The sequence below is a fragment of the Lissotriton vulgaris genome, chromosome 9 (genome assembly GCF_964263255.1).
Source record: "Lissotriton vulgaris chromosome 9, aLisVul1.2, whole genome shotgun sequence".
Lineage (NCBI taxonomy): Eukaryota > Metazoa > Chordata > Amphibia > Caudata > Salamandridae > Lissotriton > Lissotriton vulgaris.
In genome coordinates, this window is record NC_141697.1 from 487,034,553 (window position 1) to 487,057,313 (window position 22,761).

The 22,761-nt window shown below is 41.8% G+C and overlaps 1 protein-coding gene across 2 annotated transcripts in view; it reads right to left on the minus strand.

The window, feature by feature from the left end:
- The window catches only part of SYT16 (synaptotagmin 16), a 352,243-nt gene that overhangs the window by 213,457 nt on the left and 116,025 nt on the right, over positions 1 to 22,761 (minus strand). For both annotated transcript variants that reach the window (XM_086937942.1, XM_086937943.1), the window contains exon 3: positions 4,225 to 4,880. In XM_086937942.1, the coding sequence (XP_086794068.1) occupies positions 4,225 to 4,807 (583 nt within the window). In that variant the 5' untranslated portion in view covers positions 4,808 to 4,880. The remainder of the gene's footprint in view (positions 1 to 4,224; positions 4,881 to 22,761) is intronic.

Consider the following 22,761-nt stretch of genomic DNA (forward strand, 5'->3'; position numbering starts at 1 on the left):
CGATGCAAAAAACTTAGGGGGGCCTATCACGCTGGCCGAGATCAGGACGGCCATTAAGCACATGGCGCGGAATAAAACGCCCGGTGTGGATGGTCTACCGATAGAGTTCTATCAGAAGTACGTTGATAGTTTGGCGCCCAGACTGCTGGTGGTGTATACGGAGGCTTACAGGTTGGGGGGTCTGCCCGGATCAATGAGGGAAGCACTGATAGTGCCGTTGCTAAAACCCGGCAGGGAAGCGACTGATGTGAGGTCCTACAGGCCATTGTCCATGCTGACGGTGGACTACAAGATATTGAGCCGGATCTTGGCCACCAGGTTGGCCCCACACATGACTGGCCTGGTGCACAGGGACCAGGCGGGGTTTATCCCCACGAGGAGCACGGCGTTAAATATTCGTCGCCTGGTTGGGATACTGGATGGTGCAGTGGATGCGGACGGTGCCCAGGCGGTGTTGTCTGTAGACATTGAGAAGGCTTTTGATAGTTTGGAATGGGTCTATCTGGATGAAGTGCTAGTGAGGTTTGGTATTGGTGAAGGGTTCCGCAGGTGGACGAAGGTGCTGTATTCCTCGGCAACGGCGCGAGTACGCCTGGGCACTTTGGTGTCCGCGGCTTATCCAGTTGGTAGGGGAACGCGACAGGGGTGCTCCCTTTCCCCTCTTTTGTTCGCACTGGCGATGGAACCCTTGGCGGTGCGCGCCAGGTCGGGAGACGGATATGCGGGGATTGCAAGCGGTGGGCAGTTGCACCACATCTCGCTGTACGCGGATGATCTGCTGCTGTATATGGAGGACACGGACCGGGCTCTGGAAGGGGCGATGGAAATGCTGTCTGAGTTTGGCCGGTTGTCGGGCCTCAGGGTTAACTGGGCGAAGACCTGTGTCTTCCCGCTTCGAGCGGATGCGCCCTGCCCCGCACGTGACTTGGGGGTGGTCTGGGAGCCATCTTGCTTTACTTATTTGGGAGTCCGTATCTACCACGAGGCCGCGGACCTATTAGAGGGCAATATCGGACGGTGCGTATGGGCGCTGAGAGGTTGTATGTCCTTTTGGGCATCCCTTCCCCTGACGGTGTTGGGTAGGATTGCTCTGTTGAAAATGGTAGCGCTCCCACGACTCCTGTATTATTTTCGGACGCTGCCCATCTGGATTCCTCAGAGGATCTTTAGGGACTTGCGGACGATGGTCATTGACTTCCTTTGGGGACATGGCCGCCGTAGAGTGGCACTGAACACGTTGCTTCGCCCTAAGATTGAGGGGGGGATGGCCGTCCCTGACTTTGAGTTGTATTACTTGGCGGCGCAGCTTCAGGTTCTTACACAGCATGTGGCTAGGGTGTTCAGGGGGCCGGAGTGCGACCGAGAGTTGGGGATACAATGCCATGTACTGGCCTATATCGTTATGCAGCAGAAACTGGAGTTGCGAGGCCTCACTATGGAGGAGCGGACGCTCAGGTTATGCTGGCAGAGGAGTCTGAGGAGGGCGAAGGCGACTCGACCGTATGCACCGGAGATACCGATAGGCATGTTGACAGCACTGCCGCATGGGGGCGATTGGTCCCCACTGTCGGAATGGGAGGAGTCGGGACTGCAAGTGGTAGGGGACCTGTATGTTGATGGGACCTTGGTGCCCTTCGGGGTACTACAGGAACAGTTTGGGCTGCCGGAGGGGGGCTTCCTCTTGCATGCGGCCGTGGTGGCGGCCATTCAGAAGCACTGGAGAGGGGGGCTCATCGAGCCGGACACGACCATGGCATGCCAGTACGTAGTGATGGCCGCTGGCACCTTTAAGGCGGTGACCTGCCTCCATAATAGGATGCTGCACGAGGGGCTGGAACAGCTCCTGGGGCTGAAAGCGACATGGGAGGCGAGCATAGGTAGGCCCATTCCGGACACGGTGTGGAGCCATATTCTTAAGCGTACGTGGAAGGGCACGAGGAACGCGCGCTTCCAGCAGGTGCATTTCTTTGTATTACATACGGCCTTCTTGACTCCGGAGAAGATCAGACGGTACTTCCAGGTGCAGGAAGCACGGTGTCCGAGGTGCTTGGCGTCGGAGGCGGATATGGATCACCTGTTCTGGGGCTGTCCGAAATTGGAGGCTTACTGGGCGGAGGTAGGGGAACTACTCAATGCAGTGACCGACAGGGAGGTAGAGTTTGATATGGCGGCGTGCTTGTTGCTCTGGTTCCCACACACCAAACACACTAAGGTGACAAGTAAGTTTATTGACCTAGGGCTGATACTGGCGCAGAGAGAGATTACCTGGCACTGGAAGTCCAGGGAGGGACCGTCTGTGAGGAGGTGGACGAATGACTTGCTGAGGTGGTCCGAGTGCGAGAGTGTGCTCCGAATGAGGCAGGCTGTCAAGCTTGATAATGAGAAGAACTTAGAATCAGCGCGTGCATGGGAATTGATAGTGCAGGCCCTGCGTGATTCATTAGTGGAGGATGAGGACTGAATGGATAGGACTCGAGGACACCGCGAGGCTTATGAGTACAGAGGTATCATTGGATCTGTAGCGGGACCCATGCAAGAGTCAGGAACGTGGCACACACCATTAGCGGTTGCTGGGGGGGTGGGACTGGAGGTTGTTTAGGGGCTGTTGAGGGATGGGCTAGGAGCCGGGAGGCAGATTGGTCACGGCAGCGATTCTGGATTGGGACTGCTTACTGAGTCTGTGGTGCGTGGGTGGATAGCGGGAGGCGGCAGGGGCGCATGGGACGGACATGATGAGGGCCTCGTAGGGAACGGGGAACGGGACAGCAGCGGCTCTGTAGCACTGGAATGTTAGACTAGGATGGCTGATGTTGGGAATAGGTTCAGGGGTTGGGGGGTAAAATGCAGATACGTAAAAAGATTTCGACCATTGTCCCTCAGGGACGCTCACCATGATGTCTTACTACTAATTGGGACGCTGTGCCGCCCGGCCTCCGGGATGCGGGCTGAATGGCTGTGTATGATCTGCGCTCTTACGATTGATGCGGGGGGACACCATGAGTGTACTGGTTGAGCAATTGTATGCAATGGTTGCTAATTCTGCAATAAAAACAAATTAAAAAAAAAAAAAAAAAAAAAAGTAAATTTGGCATCATATTTATAATCAAGAGGTAGGGCTTTTTGCGACTCCTTTTGAATGGGCATTTTGGCTGTGATTGAGAAGTACATCAGTCGCAGTTCAAACTTAAGGTAAAGTCACAATACAGCTGGTGTACAAAAATGCCTTCTGTACGTGACCCCACTGTACATCTGTATATCTGTCCCTAGATTGTTCTTGTGTTCCAAAAGTACTCCTATTACACATTAACCACATAATATCAGTTAACAAAATTAAGGCTCCATTATGAAGAGCATTACTCCAATAAGTCATGTGGAAGCCACTGCGTTGCATGTATGTATGTGGTATTTGTATAGCATGAACTTAGTTCAAAGGCAGGGGAGAGCTGGACAGGGTCAATGGCAGGCATACAGTCAAAAAGTTCCAGTAGCGGTTGCTAGTTCTTGGATAGTTACTGCATTGTTATCTAGTGTTCTTTAAAGAGTTGTGTCTTTAACTCTTTCCTGTTTTCAAATTATATCACTGTAAATACCTTTTTTATCTAAGCAATGGATCTAACGCACAAAGAATACGGCAGTAAAGTTTCTTCTATGCAAGCACTGATCTTGTGCTCCTTCTGATTGATTGAATCTGCAGCATCAGCACAAATGAATGCAAAATAGTAAAATCTAAATTTAAGGATGGTAGAACAATATGTATTTCATTAAATGGTAATGGCTGAGATGAGCAAAAGTGTTATTTTTCTTTGCCAAAGTTTTTGGCAAACTTCAGTAGTGTTAGTGCAGTATTTTATTCAACCAATATCTATGTTTTCCATTAAGAATGCCTTAGGCAGGTATGACATCAATAAAATTTATGATGAACTGCGGGAAGTATAGAGACATTCCAAACGTTTATTTATTTTTCAGGTGGAGCAACTTTAAGTACAAAAGTTCCCCAGCTAAGCGTCCAATCAGTTACTCTTTTCCAGGTCTGCTTGTGCTATACCACATTTTGCGCATCTCTGCCTAACAGAATTTATGACGTGGTATTGAAGGTACCTTAAAATGGAAAACAATAAGCAGCAATGAATATGCAAAAAGTGAAAATAGAGATAAATGGACAACCCATGGTGGATTTCTCCACAAACATGAGATCATCTACCTTACCTGTTGAAGTAGTCTTACCATTCATATTGTTTAGAGAATATCCCACCAAACTGCGATTGTCCCTTATGAGTTCTCTTATCTGGCTGTCGATATGCTCCTCCTCCTCTGGTATTGTTGGAAGCATGTCAAAAAGCTGGTCGTCATCATATGCTTGATAGCATATTTGAACAGATCTACTGGGTGCTCCAGTACCTGTGAAGTCTGCACTTAAGTCCTCATTGCCTATAAGTTGTCTTTCATCCAGCTGTTGCCGATGTACGCTTTGGTCATGTGAAGCGTCCTGGGAAATCATGCTGGGATTTGACTGTGTTGATAGGATGTCCTCCATCATACAGTCCTGGGCACCAAATGATCCTTCGAACTCATCATCCACATCTTCGTCAAAGTCATCAATCTTGTTTCCAAGAGTATCTCTTTTGTAATCCATGTCTGAATTTGAGTTCACATCCATGCTGGGCTCGCAATCTTTTTTGCTGATGTTACCGAGGGAACTGGAGATTGAGTCCCCAGCGTGTTGAACAGCTTCGCACATCCGCGACATCCAGGAGGACAGCGGCTGGAAGAAACTCTGGCCGTCCTGAGATGCCATGTTTACCACCATGACCGGAATGGGATGTGATCACAATTTCCAGGTGTTCAGATCTGACAGCATGCCACAGTTATAACTCTGCCAACTGCAGAATAAGCAGTGTGATAAATTAACGCGCTTTAATTTTAAAATATGCATTAGATTTACGTGCTAGAAATCACCCAGTTAAAAGAAGGCACTACGAAGACAGAGTTCATTGCAATGCAAGTCCAACAACCACCACCAGTTAAAAGAGAATTCATGAAAAAATGCTGTGCTTTTAGCATGAATCAAATATAAACTCAAGATAAATATTGTAGATACTAAATAAAACTCTCTGCATCACACTGTAAATATTGTATGTATTTTCAACCAACCATAAGTTTCTAGCTAAGTAAAATTGACAGACATATGCATCAGCCCTGAAAAAACGTTTTGATAAAGTGTATTCTGTATGGAAGACACTCCGCTTCATTTACTGTATACCTTTTCTAGGCTAAATGTTACAGTTATAGTTCCAAAGTGGCAAGAGTTCTATAATGTTCAATGAGGCGTAGCAGGTTCCATCTTTTTACTTTTTCCTCTAGTAAATTCAGTGTATTTTGAATTGAAGAGAAACTATATTTGGGCATCTAAGGAATTTAAGAGTAAAAATACGTATCCAAGTAAGTCTTAGTTTCCAATATCCCATGAAGGCCCAGAGTTGGCTGCCACCCCATTTAGGCTCACTGTACAGGTGTATGGCTTGCACAGCATATGCCTGACTATTGGATAAGCTGGTTATTGTGGCATCAGAATTGCTTTTCACCTCCTTCCTGCATGCACGTGAAAATGTATGCAGCTACCAGGTAGCACCCCTCACTCAACATGTTCGCAATTAGTTGTGAAAACGGCTATTGAAGGAGTGCGCTCAGTGATGCACCATCTTGTTAACACTATTTCCTTTTATGAAAATACTTTTGATTGTATTTATGTAGCACTTACTACCTCTGGCAGGGCATTGAAGTGCTTTATGGTGAGAAGCATGCTACTCTGGTACCCAAGATTAGTGGTTAATCCAGTGGTATTGTTGGTTATTGGGATTAGTCATGTGCTCTAAAGGAGAAAAAGCCATGCATTTACTATCGTTTCTTTGTAGTAGATTAAAAATACCAGTTAGGTGTGATGATTAGTTGAGTTATGTGGTTCCCGGCAAATGGTTGGTGAAATAAGTAGGCTGGCGGAGTTTAGATATAGTTGGGCCGTAGGAATAGGGGTTTTAAGAAGAAGAGGTTGTGATTTATGAAATGAGGTGAGAGTTATTTGCAAAATTACAATACAGGAGATTAAGGCAGAAGGGCATGAAACTTAAAGGAGGTTACACACGAAAATTGAAGGCATGCAAAGGTTGGTTGGTAAGGAGTGGGTTACTATGACGAAGGACAGGAGAGGAATAAATTAGAAGTAGACCAAGGCCAATTTTACATGAAAGGTTTAAGGCGTATAGTGGGAGAAGGCTTTCTGAGATAGCGGACAAACTGAAGATGTAAGCTGTAAAAATAAATATTGTATATACCGGTCACTAAAGTGGCCATCAGATGGATGCTCGACTTAACACTGGCTCATTGCTAAACTTACTAAAGATATTTTGCTCAGTTGGTCTACCTCCCAATTGAAACTCTTTCTAAAATGTTTTACACCTAGATTGAGCTTTGATCTTGATTTTGCACATTGTAGTAAGTTAGCCTCATATAAACTCTATGCTGAGACACTGGAATACAAGCAAGTACAGCCATACATAGGGTTTTCCCTTACGCATGGTGCAAGAAGGGCAATAATTATGTTGCGCTTAGGTATTTTGCCCGTGTCAACCTTTACCTCTAGATGGTCACTAGATGGATCCCCGATATGTAAATTCTGTCAAGGAGGCGATCAGAACATTGAGCATATTTTATTTGTATGTCCACACCCAAACATAGTTACAGCACTGTCAAGATATCTTGACCCGATATATCGTAAATGTAGAATTACTACAGTAAAAAATCTGATATTAGTGGGTAAACAACCACCCAATGAATGGGTTTGTTATAATTTTTACAAATTTCTAAAGTCTTTTCTAACATTATACTAATTTTTGTTGATTTATCTTCATGTAAACTGTTTTTAAATTTGTGGTCCTCAGTAGAGTACCAAAACAAATAAAAAAAATTGACTTTGACTTTGACTTGACACTGGCTCATGGATTCAAGGACTGCTTCGTCAAGATGGGCAACATACAAAGCTGATTACACTGAGAACCATTCCGAGAGCAACAGATTCAAGACCACAGATAGCTCTTGAGTATGTTTTTTTCAAGACCCAGTGACCATCCATGTAAAGATGAATCCGAATGGCACAGCACTACAGATAGGCTGCCACCACAGTAGGCATCGTGGTGAAGGCTTCGTGGCTGGGATCTGCCTGGAGGATTGTGACTTGCACAAATGGCAGCAACAGCACTCACTAGGTGAACAGGCTACTGCAGGGAGCTGGACATGGATTTGTGAGCACTGCAGTGTCAGCCTCTTCCGACCATGTCAACATCAAATCAGTTATTTGGAATTGTGAATCTTGTAAATATCAATTAAAAAAAATCTACAACTTAAAGATATAAAATTATTTTCATACAGCTAGAACATAGTAGAGCACTGACTAAAATTAGTGGATGTTAAATTTAATTTACTAGAACTAAAAAACATAACATCCTTTTCAACTGAAACAGAACATCCTAAAGTACTGGTCAAGTGGCTCCCACCAAAACATCAGTAACCATGGACATAAGTGCATTTTTGGGGGGAACACATTTTTGATGCAAGGGATTTTTTTTTCTTTTTGTGTGATGCATGAGGACATCTGTAAAAGTCACGGTAATGCGTAATTTTTCCACTGGGTAAAATGTAATGATCTCCAATTTACCGTCCTTTGGAAGGATGGAAGGCTGAGTCACTTGTATCAAACAAGGGTTCCCTGTATAAACTGGTAAGAACAAACCCCTAGGTCAGGGAAAAACACATTGAAAAAAGCAACCTAGGCGGAGATAGTGGATTGCCCACACAATGGTGACAGGACAAAGGCTAGGACTGAACAGCTTCCGATTATATACTTATTTTTATTAAACAATTTATTTTGTAGTTCATAAAGCAAGAAAATAACATATGTATCACAAAGGACATACAAGAATTTTGTAAAAAAATATGTTTCTAAAAATTACACATGAATTAAAATTGAATGACATTAATGAATTTTTTACAATGAGAAATAAGTTGTGTGTCGACGCGTTTCGGCGGCCAGCGCCTTTCTCAAGACAGAATACAATTTTCTGTGAATTAAAAAATGTAGTTTAGTATACAGGTTAAAAATTCCTATTGATTTAACAAAAAAATTTATATAATAAAACATAAGACATAATACATTTTATACATAAAAATACATAGATAACATACAAAATTTATGCATGAATACATAATTACATTCTTTAAAACCTATTAGTTGAAAAAGGAAACTGTGCAAAACAGCTAAGTCCTATATTTAAAGCAATCAAGTACTCTATTGATGAAGAGAGAGATGAAGGCCTCTGCTATGGATGAAGGGAATGACTCATAATAACTTAAACAGGAGCAAATGATAACGGTGAGCTGTTAAATACATGATAAGCAACTACACAGACATTAATAGTTTTATTCTTTAACCTAAAGATAAAGCATGAGGACTGGATATTCAAGGTCACAGAAAAGCTATTATAAAAATTATGATGAAAGATCAGATGTGAAAGAGCTGGAAAAATTAAGAAAATTGCAAGTAATGGGACAGTTGATATAATAGAAAATATTAGAAAAGGACTCTATCATTCTGGACATTTATAGTTAATCTCCTCTGTGGGCTAGATTAAGCCTATACCTCTGGCATCCCATAAAGATTTTGTGGGGTCATGATGGTCCAAAAAGGTTAACAACCAAGGCTTATTTCATCAGAATATTCATTATTCTTTATTGTGACATTTGTCTTTTGGGGTCAGAATCTTATTTTATAAATGGCCCCTGAAATTCTTCTTATTTGTCGTATATTCAGAATAATACATGCTTTTCAATCTAAAAATATAGGCTGGATACTGTCTCTTGTGCCAAAATGTAATGATCATTCTTATTATTATGCTTACCTAGGGCTAAATCACTACGATCATGCCGGTCGTTGTCAAGGGGATAGGAGTTCTGCTAGGTATTCGATGATAAAGAATGGCGTATTCAAGAAGATAAAATTCTGAAATATATTATAAATTGAAAAATGAAGCTCTACGGCAAAACATAGTTGTTTCTAACATCTAAGTGTGGGGGAAGAAAACACACATACCTCGAGGGCGGCAATGGTATGGCAAGTCCCTGTTTCTTGTGTTAAGTTTATATTTGTATATATTTCGGTCAGTAGTGGAGCGATAATCGAATAGAGTAACCTATAAAAGATATAATACGATGTATGTGTATGAGTAAAGCTTGTATATCAACTCAAAAGAAATAGACTGCTTAAGGTTGCTTGAAATATCAAATTGGTAGAGGCTCATTTACCTAATAAAAAGTGCATGCTCTCGTTGCCTCCACGGGATGTTTTGAACTTTATTTTATGCCTTCTGATTCAGCACAACCTTAAACTGTAAAAAATGAAGGCACATCTTAGCACTTCATATATAGGTTGAGACACAGATGGTATTTAAAATGCCGGAAGGAGTCTTACCGAGCAATTTGCGGGCTTGGGGTACTTGTAGGCGGTGTGATGAAGGTTCGAAAAAAGCTGTGTGCAACATGCTGGGCTCGATATATACTTAATGTCGCAGCGCGGTACTAAAACCAAAGAGATACAATGCTGCATTTAGTATTTATTTTCTTAATAATAAAGAAGCAGCATAAATCCGATTTGCTTTCTAAATGAGAAAGGGTTCCCGTTTGCATACCTTTTAACTTAGCCGTGATGGGGCTTCAATGAAGTGTTCAGATTCTGCCGAGTGTCAGGATGTAAACACCGGGCCAGGACCTGAAACTAACAAACTAAGAAGCGATATTTTAAAGTTTGACTAAGGGTGGCTATTTAGCTCTAAAACATTATGCTGTGTATTTATCTGATCAACGTACCTTTGGTATAATTAATCTTGGCGCGTGGAGGCGGGCAGATGTCTTGAACGGGTTTCCGTGATAAAATTGGAAAAGCCGTATTACGCGCGTCTTTTTATCTCAGCAGGTGAAAGCAATTTACCTGTCACATGGTGACGGAGGCGGAATTAAACGTGAAGAAAGACTATGGATTACAACTATCCATGGAGATACATTTTCTCAAAGGAAATATTTTCTCTTATGAATGTCAAGAGCTACAGGAAAAAAACTACCTATTTTCAAAAGGGGGGTAAAAATTATATAAGAGCAATGAGTAAAGAATGAATATCTATGTATTTCCAAAAACAGGAGTACAATTACCACAGGGCAAGAGGCAAATTCCACAGGGCCAGAGACAGGTTTCCTTTCTGTGAAGTAATCGAAAGGTTACATAGTAATCCAGTTCTACTATTTAGGTTCACTTTTAATGTACAACATGTATCTGCCCTTATATAATTACCGCATATATCACCATATATGTGCACTCAAAAATGTTACGCACTTATGGAGTTATGGATAATAAAACGACTATTTACAGTCTGATTCAAAGCTATTAGAGATCTTGGAAAAAATCTTATCAGACAATCGCGTTTTCCCACAGGATCTCGCTATTTAATCCCTCACGAAATGTATTTAAAGAAAAAATCCAAAAAACTTCACGTTTTTTACGAATAGCTTCACCTCCTTTGTCATCGGGTACATTGATTTTTTCAAGTATGCGCCATGTGAATTCATCTGGGCCGTGTCCAAGATCCAGAAAATGCTTCACTATTGGTGCAGTTACCTTCTTGGTCCTGATTGCTGAACGGTGTTCAGTTAATCGTATCTGAATTGTACGGGCTGTCTCACCTACATAGCCCAGGGCGCAGGGACATTGCAAAAAGTATACAACGTTGGAGGTTTTACAGTTGTACATGTTTTTGGCATCAGCTGTGTGTCCATTGTGGGTGAAAGAAGTTCCTTTATGAATATTGGCGCAAGATTTGCAGTTAGAGCAAGGGAAAGTTCCTTTGAGGGAGTGGTTACCTATTATGGATTTCTGAGCAAACGTTGTAGGGTCAGTTGGGCCTTTCAGTCTTGAGCGAACAATGTAATCTTTGATATTCTTGTTACGCCTATGGGCAAAAAGGGGTTTCTCTAGTTTATTGGCACCGTTACTGTTCAAGATGTGCCAAGAAGAGTTAATGACTTGTTTTATTTTTGCATCTACCGTTGAGTGTCGGGTAATACAAACGAGTTTTTTTGTATCTTCTTTTGGTTCGTTTCTTAACAAACAGTCTCTATCATAGTAGCGTGCTCTTTTATATGATTCCCTCACTAATCTGTGTGGGTAGCCCCTGTTCAAAAATTTCTTTTTCATCTCCACTGCTTGCGTGTCAAAGTCTCGGAGGTTCGAGCAATTCCTCCTAACCCTTAAGAATTGGGAAAAAGGGATGCTCTGTCTTTGGCTTCGGGGATGAAAACTTTGAAAGTGGAGGAGGGTATTTCTGGCTGTGGGTTTCACATCTGATCTTTCATCATAATTTTTATAATAGCTTTTCTGTGACCTTGAATATCCAGTCCTCATGCTTTATCTTTAGGTTAAAGAATAAAACTATTAATGTCTGTGTAGTTGCTTATCATGTATTTAACATCTCACCGTTATCATTTGCTCCTGTTTAAGTTATTCTGAGTCATTCCCTTGATCCATAGCAGAGGCCTTCATCTCTCTCTTCATCAATAGAGTACTTGATTGCTTTAAATATAGGACTTAGCTGTTTTGCACAGTTTCCTTTTTCAACTAATAGGTTTTAAAGAATGTAATTATGTATTAATACATAAATTTTGTATGTTATCTATGTATTTTTATGTATAAAATGTATTATGTCTTATGTTTTATTATATACATTTTTTTGTTAAATCAATAGAAATTTTTAACCTGTATACTAAAATACATTTTTTAATTCACAGAAAATTGTATTCTGTCTTGAGAAAGGCGTTGGCCGCCGAAACGCGTCGACACACAACTTATTTCTCATTGTAAAAAATTCATTAATGTCATTCAATTTTAATTCATGTGTAATTTTTAGAAACGTATTTTTTTACAAAATTCTTGTATGTCCTTTGTGATACATATGTTATTTTCTTGCTTTATGAACTACAAAATAAATTGTTTAATAAAAATAAGTATATAATCGGAAGCTGTTCAGTCCTAGCCTTTGTCCTGTCACCATTGTGTGGGCAATCCACTATCTCCGCCTAGGTTGCTTTTTTCAATGTGCAAGGCTGAGTCAGCCTCATTGAAAGGGATTCAAACATGCAACAATCGGATCACTGCATGATTAATGGATGAACGTTCAACACACTGAGCCATCCTGCTGGCGTCTAAAGGTACAATCTTTTTGTTCACAGTGTACTGTTCTGACCTCCATCAAGCACATTTCTGCTTCAACCAATGAAATGAGTGGCATGTCTATATCAGAAGTGGCATTAAAGCGGAAAAACATTTCCATGCCGCTTATCTAATGTGCGTCTACTTGAGAATATCTGAATAGTTCTTAATTTGAGCCGGTGTTTTCCGGTTCTCAGCACCAGCACTTAATTGGTATCCGATGCTGGGCACCGGCACCTAATTGTCAACACTATACTTAGAACAGTCCACCACATGGTGGCGCTACTCATCTAATTTCGAGATGAGCTGAACAGCGGTAATTTAGGACTATAATATACATTAGAATTGATAATACCTGCCTCCCCCGCCATTCGTTTAGCTTTGGGGACCTGGAATAATCTGAACTGTTGCATTTATATGCGAGAGAGGTGGTTGTTTTGGCAGCAATGACAAGGGTGATGGGTGGTGCAAGCTGCAGTGGCCTTATGGTCAGAGCCCTGGCAGTTAATATTTTACAAATTAAGCAATCATCTCCAGCAATCGTGTGAAGGAGGTGGCTCACCAAGTAGATTAATGAGAATTTCTTTAATCCACAAGAAAAATGGGAGGTCATGATCAGCAGCTGCCGCCCCAGAGAGTGTTCAACCGAAACTGCAGGGATTTGGAGGGAATTCTCCAAGAAGCATGGAGCTCATTCAAAGCAGTACAACGTAATAAATACAAGCTTGACAGCAACAGGAAATGCACATTAACAAATATGCGCATTATGTACAGGACATGACATCACCTTTAACACCATTAATGCAAGTAAGAACCCTTAAGCCTAGTAGGAAATCAAAGATTCTGACCAAGTCTAGACTCAATTGATCTGCAACAAACATACTCACAAACGCCCTGAAAATGAACAGAATTACCACTCACTATTACAAACCTCCAAACTATTGGAATCATTTTTCAACGAATTGTGAATAAAGGAAGATGCCTCAGTAACATTAGAAAATGAGTTGGAAAAATCAGAAGTGGTGCCGTGAGCATACAACCACCAAGAGCCATCAACTTGGTCCAACCACTACTCTCCATTTCCAATGCTAGATCTTTAGTCTTGGCAGCCCACAACATTCATGCATGCTCAACTTCACCAAACATCTTCTGCTCACCAACCTCTGCAGTCAATACAAACCACACCGTTATACAATCTCATCACCTTACATGGAGACGTGAACTTGGATTCACCTTTCTTGACCTTATGAGGTTTTCTAATGAGAACCCAATCACCAACATTGATGGTCATTTTTTAGCTCTATCTTTCATGTCAAAAGTGTTTTTTGCAGCTTGCTGCATTTCTGAAACTTTATCAACAACATCCTTGCTGGACCAATCAATATATTTTGAAACACAACCTTTCAACCAATCAGGACACAAATCCGGCCTGGGTACCCTTTTTGCACAATAGATTAAAAGGAGACACACCAGTAATGCTATGTGGGGTAACAGAATACGCCCATTTTCTTGGCCTAAGAAATTAAATGAAATTAAATTAACTTTTATAAAGCGCTCGATTGCCCCGGGCGTCTTGGAGCTCCTAACTGCATAAGGTTTAACAGTAGCGGTCAGTCCAGAGCTGTTAACAGACAGCCAGGTTTTTCAAGCTTTTCTGAAGAGGAGAAGACCAGTCATTTCTTTCAAATTTAAAGGAAGAGTCTTCTATAGTTTAGCATTGTGAGTTATAAAGCTTCTGTCATCCCAGGAGGGCCATCTAAACTTTGGAACGACAATGTTCTAGACTGTGGAGGAGAGCAGCACCCTGGAAGAAATGTATCAAGTAGACTTGCACTTCAAGTAATCTTGGTCGGAATCATGGAGAGCTTTAAAAGCAATGCAGAGGGCCCTAAACTTAATACGCTTCCTTATCCTTTTCCATGCGTCGGACAGCCCTCAGCCGTCCGACGTCACGGTGGGTGTATGCGTCGGACAGCCGGGGGCTGTCCAAACTACGCAAGCGTAATTTTTTTCCGTACCACGGCGGAATGTCTGCCGCGGAAAAGCGGTCATAGGCAACTAGTACAGCCTAACTAAGGCCTGTACCTTGACTGGTTCCTACAAATCCCCAGCAGTGGGCAGACGTCTGCATTCTGCAACATTTCACATTTATTCAGGAGTCTTTGCTGCATGTTCAAATAAAGAGTATTGCAGTAGTCCATTTTAGATAGAACTGGGGCAGTGACCACTGTCTTCTGTAGATCAAAGGGAAAAAAAGGAAGCACTTTCCTAATGATCTTCAAGGTATAGAATGATGATGAGGTCACAGCATCAATTTGGCTTTTAAAAGGCAGTTTATTGTTGAAAATAATTAGGGCTCCCGGTTTTATGGTATTTATTTTTGGGACATTTCCGTCTGTATTTATCCATATTTATTTTTTGTCAACTTTTTCTGTATTGGTCCATATTTATTATGGTTTTGTAAAAAAATAAAGCTGAAACTGGTATATTTCCACATGTATTTAACCAATAAAATACAGTCATGCTTGAATGCTTACCAGATTTCAGTGATACGAACACTCACAGACAATAAATCAATGCACTTAAATGAAAATATGCAGATTTCAGTAGCATCCTTGTGCATTTCTACTGCTGTTTAAACCTCTTTACTAAAATTCCTTTATTGTAACCCCCTTATCTATTAATCCACAGTTACTTGCCTAGCAGTCATGGCAAAGTGAATTTAGAATCACTCAAAAAGCACTGAATTTCAGTTTTTTTCCACATTTTAAAATAAATACAGGCAAGAAAATAAATGGTTTTCTGTCCGTATTTATCTGTAAAAATCAGTAAAAACGGAAAACAGGGAGCCTTAAAAATAATCCCTAGATTTCTGACTTTCCTGACAGGGGTCGGCAAAGTGCCGAGTTCTTGTGGCGGCCAACATGGGACCCAAAAGGAGATATCATTGCTGAAAAGGAGAACCTCTGAATTTAACTTGAGGCAGTGGCTGCTCATCCAGTTTTCTATTTTCAGCATCCAGCTGTGGAATGTGGTGGCTGTATCATCTAGATTACTGGACACTGAGATGGAGATGTGGGTGTCCTCAGCCAATGATATTACAGAGAAACCAAATGTTTTAATGAGCCTAGCCAGGAGGGTGACATATAAATTAAAAAGGGTAAGACTCAGGGATGACCCCTGAGGCACCCCACAAGGTGGAGAGAATGAGTTGGAAACAAATTTGTCCATGGCAACAGATTGTTCCTGCTCAAACAGAAAGGATTTTAAGAGTGTGAGAGCCACTGCCCTTAATTCAATGTTGTAAAGACAGTCAAATAACAGGTCATGATTGACCATGTCCAATGCCACCGAAGGATCAAGTAGAATAAGGGCTGCCGTACCTCCAGTGTCAAGGGTGGCCCGTAGATCATCTGAAAGCGACAATCAAAGCTGATTTGGTGCTGTGCTTACTCCTAAATCCAAATTTGTGGAATCGAGTAAGTGATTGGAATTTATGAAGGAAGCCAGTTCCTGACTGATTGCCTTTTCTATTTTGGCCCGGAATGGATGGCGTGTGATGGGTAGATAGCTACTTGGATCCTAAGGGTTGAGGTTGGACTTTTTAAGTAAAGGGAGAATGGATGCTTTTTTCCATTCTTTCGGAAAGTAGTCAGAGCTAAACATTTTGTTAAAGTTGTTGACAAGGCAAACACATAGGGGCTCATTAGGATGGCAGGCGGACTTTGTCCACCCGCCACCCTAACGGAGAACGGGACCACCCGCCATAAGTGCGGGGGTCCCGTAGGGGGAATTAGGATGTGCCCACCACAGTGGCGGGCACATCCTGTATTTCCAGTATTGTGGCGGGCAGTGCTCTCTGCACCGCCCGCCACAATACTGAAAATGACATGCAGCATTTGCATAACCAAAGCGGCAGGCACCGCGCGGTGCCTGCCGCTTTGATTATGTAAATGTGGGGGGGTACCACAGGTACCCCCCGTGTGCACCCCCCATTCTCCTTCACTCTGGGGGCCCGCAGGGGGCCCCCAGAGTGAAGACCGTCTGCCTTTTACGTGGCGGCATTGCCGCCACGGAAAGGCATGTCAATTTGTCCATTGTAATATGGCTGGTGGTGTCTAACAGACACCGCCACCATATTAAACAATTTCCGCCCGGCCGCAAGGTGACCGGGGCAGAAAACAGGCGGGTGGTGTTTTACATCGCTGCGGTCCCCCCCCCCCGCCATCTTAATATGGCAGGGGGGAATTGGGCAGTGGATGTCGGGCGGATTGCCTCCGCCAGGCTGGCGGTGGCTACCGCCAGCCTGGCGGAGGCAATCCGCCCGACATCCTAATGACCCCCATAGTGTCTCAGGGGCCAACTGCATCATTTTCCGAAGGCAGAGGGGAACCTGATTTAAAGGAGTAGGAAATGCCCGATACCTGCTCGGCCGCAAGTGGGGAGAAGGAGAGCAGTATTTCTGAGCTATTGAGAGAGAAATTATCATCTTGAGCCTCTGAAGCTGACTGATTATTAGTAACGAAAATGTTGTAAACATCTTCTACTTTGGCCTGATAGAAGCTTTCCAGAGTGTTACAAAAGGTTTGATTACACTGAATATTTTTATCAGGGAAATTGGCAAGTCTCTTGACTGTGACTAATTCTTTAGTTGAGTTATTAGATGTCTTAATTTTATGAGTTGAGTACACAGTTTTCCCACTTAAAATCAAGGTCTTGCAGTCACTAATCTCTTGTTTGTATATGTCGCTTTCTGATGGATGACAGTTGTTTCTCCACCCACACTCCTGCCTATGACAGAGCTGTTTCTGGGCCTTAAGTGTGTCTGAATTTCCCACATCTACACAAATGGCAACAGCAGTCAGAATCAATTTTTTCAAAAGCGCATTGGTCTTTTCCATTATGGCGTTCAAAGCGGGAGAATATAATGCTACTTGAATGTGTTTGAAAGAATAAGACTCAACAAATGTCTTCATTTGAACAGATGAAAAGTGTGTTCCATTGTCAGCTAGTAACTCTGGAAATAATTTTTCAGAATGAAGCTGCACAAAAACATTTTATCACCACAGCTGTAGATGGATCTGGAATAAAGTAAAAATATGCCCAATATAATAAATAATCAATTGGAACTATTAAATACTTCTTTTCAGAAGGCAACATCTGAAACTGAACTGCAGTGTGTGGGTTAAAGTTTCTCTAGAACTTTAACCCACACACCATCAGATGAAGCAGGGTTCTCCGAAGTCGGACCTGGAGGGCCTGATTCATGCCAGCTATTTTGCATATCCCCATTTAGATAAATGTAGTTATCATACAAATCTTACATGGATCCAGCACTCCAGGGCTGACCTGGAGAACCCTGCGGTAAACGGAACAGGATGCAATAGAAACTTAAATGTCCTTCAATGTTTGTCTGCTAAAAGACACTTTCAACAATTGTCAATAAACTTAGTGACTATCCATTGACGGCCATCAAAGATACTATTTCAGATTTTTAGAAGTGGTACTTATAGCCAGATGACCTGCATGGTCACAAATAATCAGATAATCACTAATTGATGCAGGGGGTATGCACAAATCAATCTGCATAGGAACACCTTTAAGAATTGATAACTCTTGTGTCACCTTGGCAAATGGTCTCACTTACAAATCCAGATAGTTTTCACTAGGCCAGCAACCTTAACAAAAAATTAATAACCTTTTGCAAAGTACCATCCAAATTCAATGGCTGCAACCAATCAGATATTGAAATAGCTATTTTGCTGTCTAACATGTCATCAACATATCCCACACACATTCAACCTGATCATCACCGTCTGGTGTCACATCTGATTCCAAGGGCTTTTGGAACAGACAATCTACCCTGCTAATCTTACCACCAGAAATATATATTCAATGTTGAAGAAAAAATCCTGTAGGCGTGAAAGAAGTTTTACAAGCCTTGACGAAGCCTTTCTAACGGCGAACGACCATCGCAACGCATGCGTCACATCACATGCGTTTATGTCGTGTGCCGTCACAACGCACGCAACGTTATGACGCATGCGTTCACTACGCACGCCATTACATCGGAGGCTCCATTACATCGCGGGCGCTTACAACGGACACGGACGGCGGGGAAACAACGCTTCTGGAACCACGAGAGACAGGTAAGGACGACGATGTACTCGTAGTGTTTTAGGCTTTACTGTAGTTGATGGGGAGTGTAGTGGAGGGGGAATGTTTTAGGCTTTAGGGCTTAGGGTTAATAGTAGTATATGGTAGTGTTTTAGGGGTTAGGGCTTTTAGGGCTTAGGGTTAAGGGTCGGATATGGTAGTGTTTTAGAATTTAGGGTAAGGACTTTTAGGGCTTAGGGGTAAGGGTCGGATATGATAGTGTTTTGGACTTTAGGGTTCGGGCTTTTAGGGCTTAGGGTTAAGGGTCGTATATGGTAGGGTTTTAAGCTTTAGGGTTAGGGCTTAGGGTTAAGGGTCGTATATGATAGAGTGTTAGGCTTTAGGGGGTCGTAGTGTGTTTAGTATGCTGCTTACAGTGTTGTTTAGGCCTTAGGGTCAGGAGGAATGCGCATAGGGGTAAAAAACACAATTTAGAACCATGCGTGGTGTTTGTATGTGGTGTCAATGTATTTTGCATGATTTTCAATTGAAATGCGACGTAATTGGGTGCTTTGTGATTACTTACGATGTACAGGAACATGCGATATAAAAACGACGATGTGAGGGCATGCAATGGTAATGTTTGCGATGTACTATCATACATCCCTTTCCAACACCACTACATTAAACAAGTATATCAAGGACTTGTGATCCGTGTACATTTCAAACTCTGTTCCCCTCAAAAAAGGTATTGAATTCTTCACAGCTCAACAACATGCCAAGCCCTCCTTCTCAATGGTGTTGTAATTACTTTCAGCTTGCTTCAAACACCTCAGAGGCAAATGCCACTATTTGTTCCTTGCCCGCAACCCATTGAGATAAGGCTGCACCTAATCCAATCTGACTGGCATGTCAAAAAGCATTTCTTTCCAGCCCAAACTGGAGAGACTGCAGGAGGAGACGTAACCAAACTCTTGATTTTAGAAAAAGCTTCATCAACAACTTTGTCCCACAAACATTTCACACCTTTTATGAGGAGAGCTTGTGACGGTTAAACCATAAAGGGATAGTCTTCAATAAATCAAGAATAATACTCACTAACACCCAAGAAGTATTGAAGGATATCCTTGTCCTTAGGGCTTTGGCCTCCTGAATAACTTTAACTAAAGAAAACTTATGTTTCATTCCCACAGCAGTGATACTATGTCCCAAACGTTATTGCACCAAAAATGTGTATTTGTCACACCTTATTGTAATACCAACATTCTTGAAAATTGACAAAACCTTGTCTAAAATATCTTTATGTTCCTCAACACTTTTTGCTGAAATTAAAACATTATCTTGAGAGGCCTAAACTTCACAAATTCTATCAAAAATTGTGTACATAAATTTCTGAAAGGTGCTTGCTGCAGATGCCAGACCAAAAGGCAAGCATAGACATTTTAAGGCACCAAACTGGGTTATGAATGTGGTTAAGTCTTGTGATTCTGCTGACAAAGGTATTTGATGATATGGATTGACCCAGGTTGGCTAATAATTCCAGCACCTTGGTCAAAGGGTAACAAACAATCACAATATTGCTTTTGAGCATGGAAGATCATCACACAAAAACTCATTTGACCAGACTTTTTCCAAACAATGACTATGAGATTAACCCATTTATCCTAGTCAGTCGACTGTGTAATGGCTTCAGATGTCAATTTCGTCAATAAAGCCTTTAAGTCATTTCTCACACTAAGAGGTACAAGTACAGCCTTGGGGTTCAGCTTGATTTTGTGTTCAACATTCTTGATAGACCCAATACTGTCATTAAATACCTCAAGAACCTTCTGAAGAACTGCAATAATAGAATTTACAGCAGTAGACTCAATCAACGCAAATTTTACATTTGTCAACATCACTAGCGTATCAGAACCAGGGACCAACATAAGACTCATCTTAGATAAATCCTACCAACCCACTACAGTCCTTCCTTTCAAGGCAACATTTACTTTGGTGAGGGTGGATCTTCAAGACAGCAAATGGACATAATATAGTACCCCAATAAATCAATAGCTTGCTCACCAAAAGGTTTAGGATTAATGTCAGGCTTATAAAGAGTAAAATCCCTGCCCCAATTAAGATGAAATGTAACATCAAATATAATGGGAGTAGGAGCACTCCAACCTCCTTTCATATTCAGGAAGACTTTGCAAATCTGTACCTCACACCAGGGACCTTTAACACTACCCGAAAAAAAGTAGATTTTCTGCACAGGGCATTGTGTGAATGGTGAGAACTATGTTGGACAAATCAGTTAGACACACATCAACATCCATACTTTTGGCTCTAACTGAGGCCTTCTTATCCCTGCAAACACTTTGAAAGTGACCAACTTTCCTGCACTTATTGCAGCGTTTGCCGAGGGAAGGGCAATTTGGATTGTTTCCAATATATAACTTAGAGCCATATCTGTGGCAAGATGCTTGATTTTTCCTGGACACATTCTTTAAGAGCTTATCCTTAGTATGGATGGCATTTAATGAAGGACCCAGAGAACAAGTATGACCTAATGCTAAAAGTCTACTGGACACAAATAGCTTTAGCAAGTTCTATAATTTCTTTTAAAGTGGGGTCTCTACAACTCAGCTGACGTTCTTGGATTTTTATAACAGTTGTAGACAAATTGATCCCTAAGATAAATTTCAAGGGAATCAACAAAATTTCAGGAAAAGCCAAAAATCTTAAACCTTATAAGAAGTCCTCAATACTTTCATCAGGTGACTTCTTCCTTTTGAAACAGCTAAACCTTTCCAATAGCACACTTGGGTGCTCCAAGAATGTATTTTTGAGCCTTGTGGCCACTTTAACATATTAATTCAAACCATCACCACCACCAGGATCTTGAACCAAAACCACGTTATCAAAAACTTGTTGTCCCACTTACTCTAAATGACTAAATAGTACTGCTGCCTTTCTTTGAGGTTCAAATCCAGTGGCATCAATAGCCACCAAATTGTTTTCAGGAATCCAGAACCACTGTTTTTGTTGCACAGGAGTGTTATTCATATTCTGCAGGAAAGGTTGAATTTGTATCAGTTGGTTTGTTGCAATGAAAAAGTAGGGATATCAAAAAGAAGCACAGTCGTATGACAGTACCTCCAGCAGAAGAAAATGTTTTGTTAATCAAGAGGTTAAACAAACCAGGACGCTGGCATACAAAGCTTTTAAATACCTCACTGGGAATTGGTCACTGAGTTGGAAACTGCTGATGCCAAAAGGAAATCTGTTATGGAAGCCACAAAAATCATTGGTCTTAATTGCCTGGACAGTAAGCATTCGGCAGCCGAAAATAACCCAAATCAAGATAGCCACTAGGTAGACACAAGAGCTTGATGATGCAAGCACAGCATTGTTAAGAGTTCTGGGTCACAGTGCGTCACAACCTTGTGTGTGGGAGGCAGGGAAAATCATGCGCGATACTGCACTCCGCAACTACTCCCTTCACTTCAGGAGCCGGTGCATAGCTCTTATACAAAACACAGGAAAGAGTAGGAGCTGGGCAGCCACTTTGTTCTTTGTTTCTTTCCTGCTTTCTTTTGTTGTTTAAGGCAAAGAGGATGGCCGCCAATGACATAACAATTGGCTTTTTTAGGTTGTGTTAGCCAAGACCTTTTGGTTTTACAAACGTTTTGTGTATGGCAAAGTTACTTATGGGAGTTTTCAGCCACATTACAGTCATTTGTCTGTGGTTGTGGCATTCAAGTTTTTATCCAACCCACTTGTTCATGTATCAAGCGGCAGCACATTAGCTCACTTCAGTCATTGGCTGACTTCACTATGACTTATGGCATGTTGCACTCTCATAAAAAGCACATCCACATGAAAAACCATTATCTTCAGCACCAGAAAGTACAACAGTAATGTGCACTTTTTGAGACCAAAAGGCATTTTTTGCCTTTAGTCAATGTTTTTTTTTTTTGGAGTGACAAACAGCTGGTAGCTTCCCAAACAATAATGTTTTGCAAAAAACATGACAAAAAAACAAGATTTGCCAAAAGGCTCGCAGCCAATGCCAGACCTCTTGGCTTTGCCAATGATTGTCTGTTTTTGCCTCCACCACCCAGGGCTTGAGCTAGAATTTTGAAATTAGAGACGTCTCTGGCTACATTTACAATTTGGGCATAAAAGGAATTTTCGGGTAGAAACATAATTGCCATTCCTGACGGGATTATTGTTAAACTTAAATAAACTGAAAGATACATTTTGAATTTTTTAACCATGGGTGTTTATTTTTTTGAACCTGTGTATTCTTAAAACTGGAAATTCATGTAAATGACCTAACTTTCCACTCAACGCAGACAACCAAACATTAGAGTGCCCTC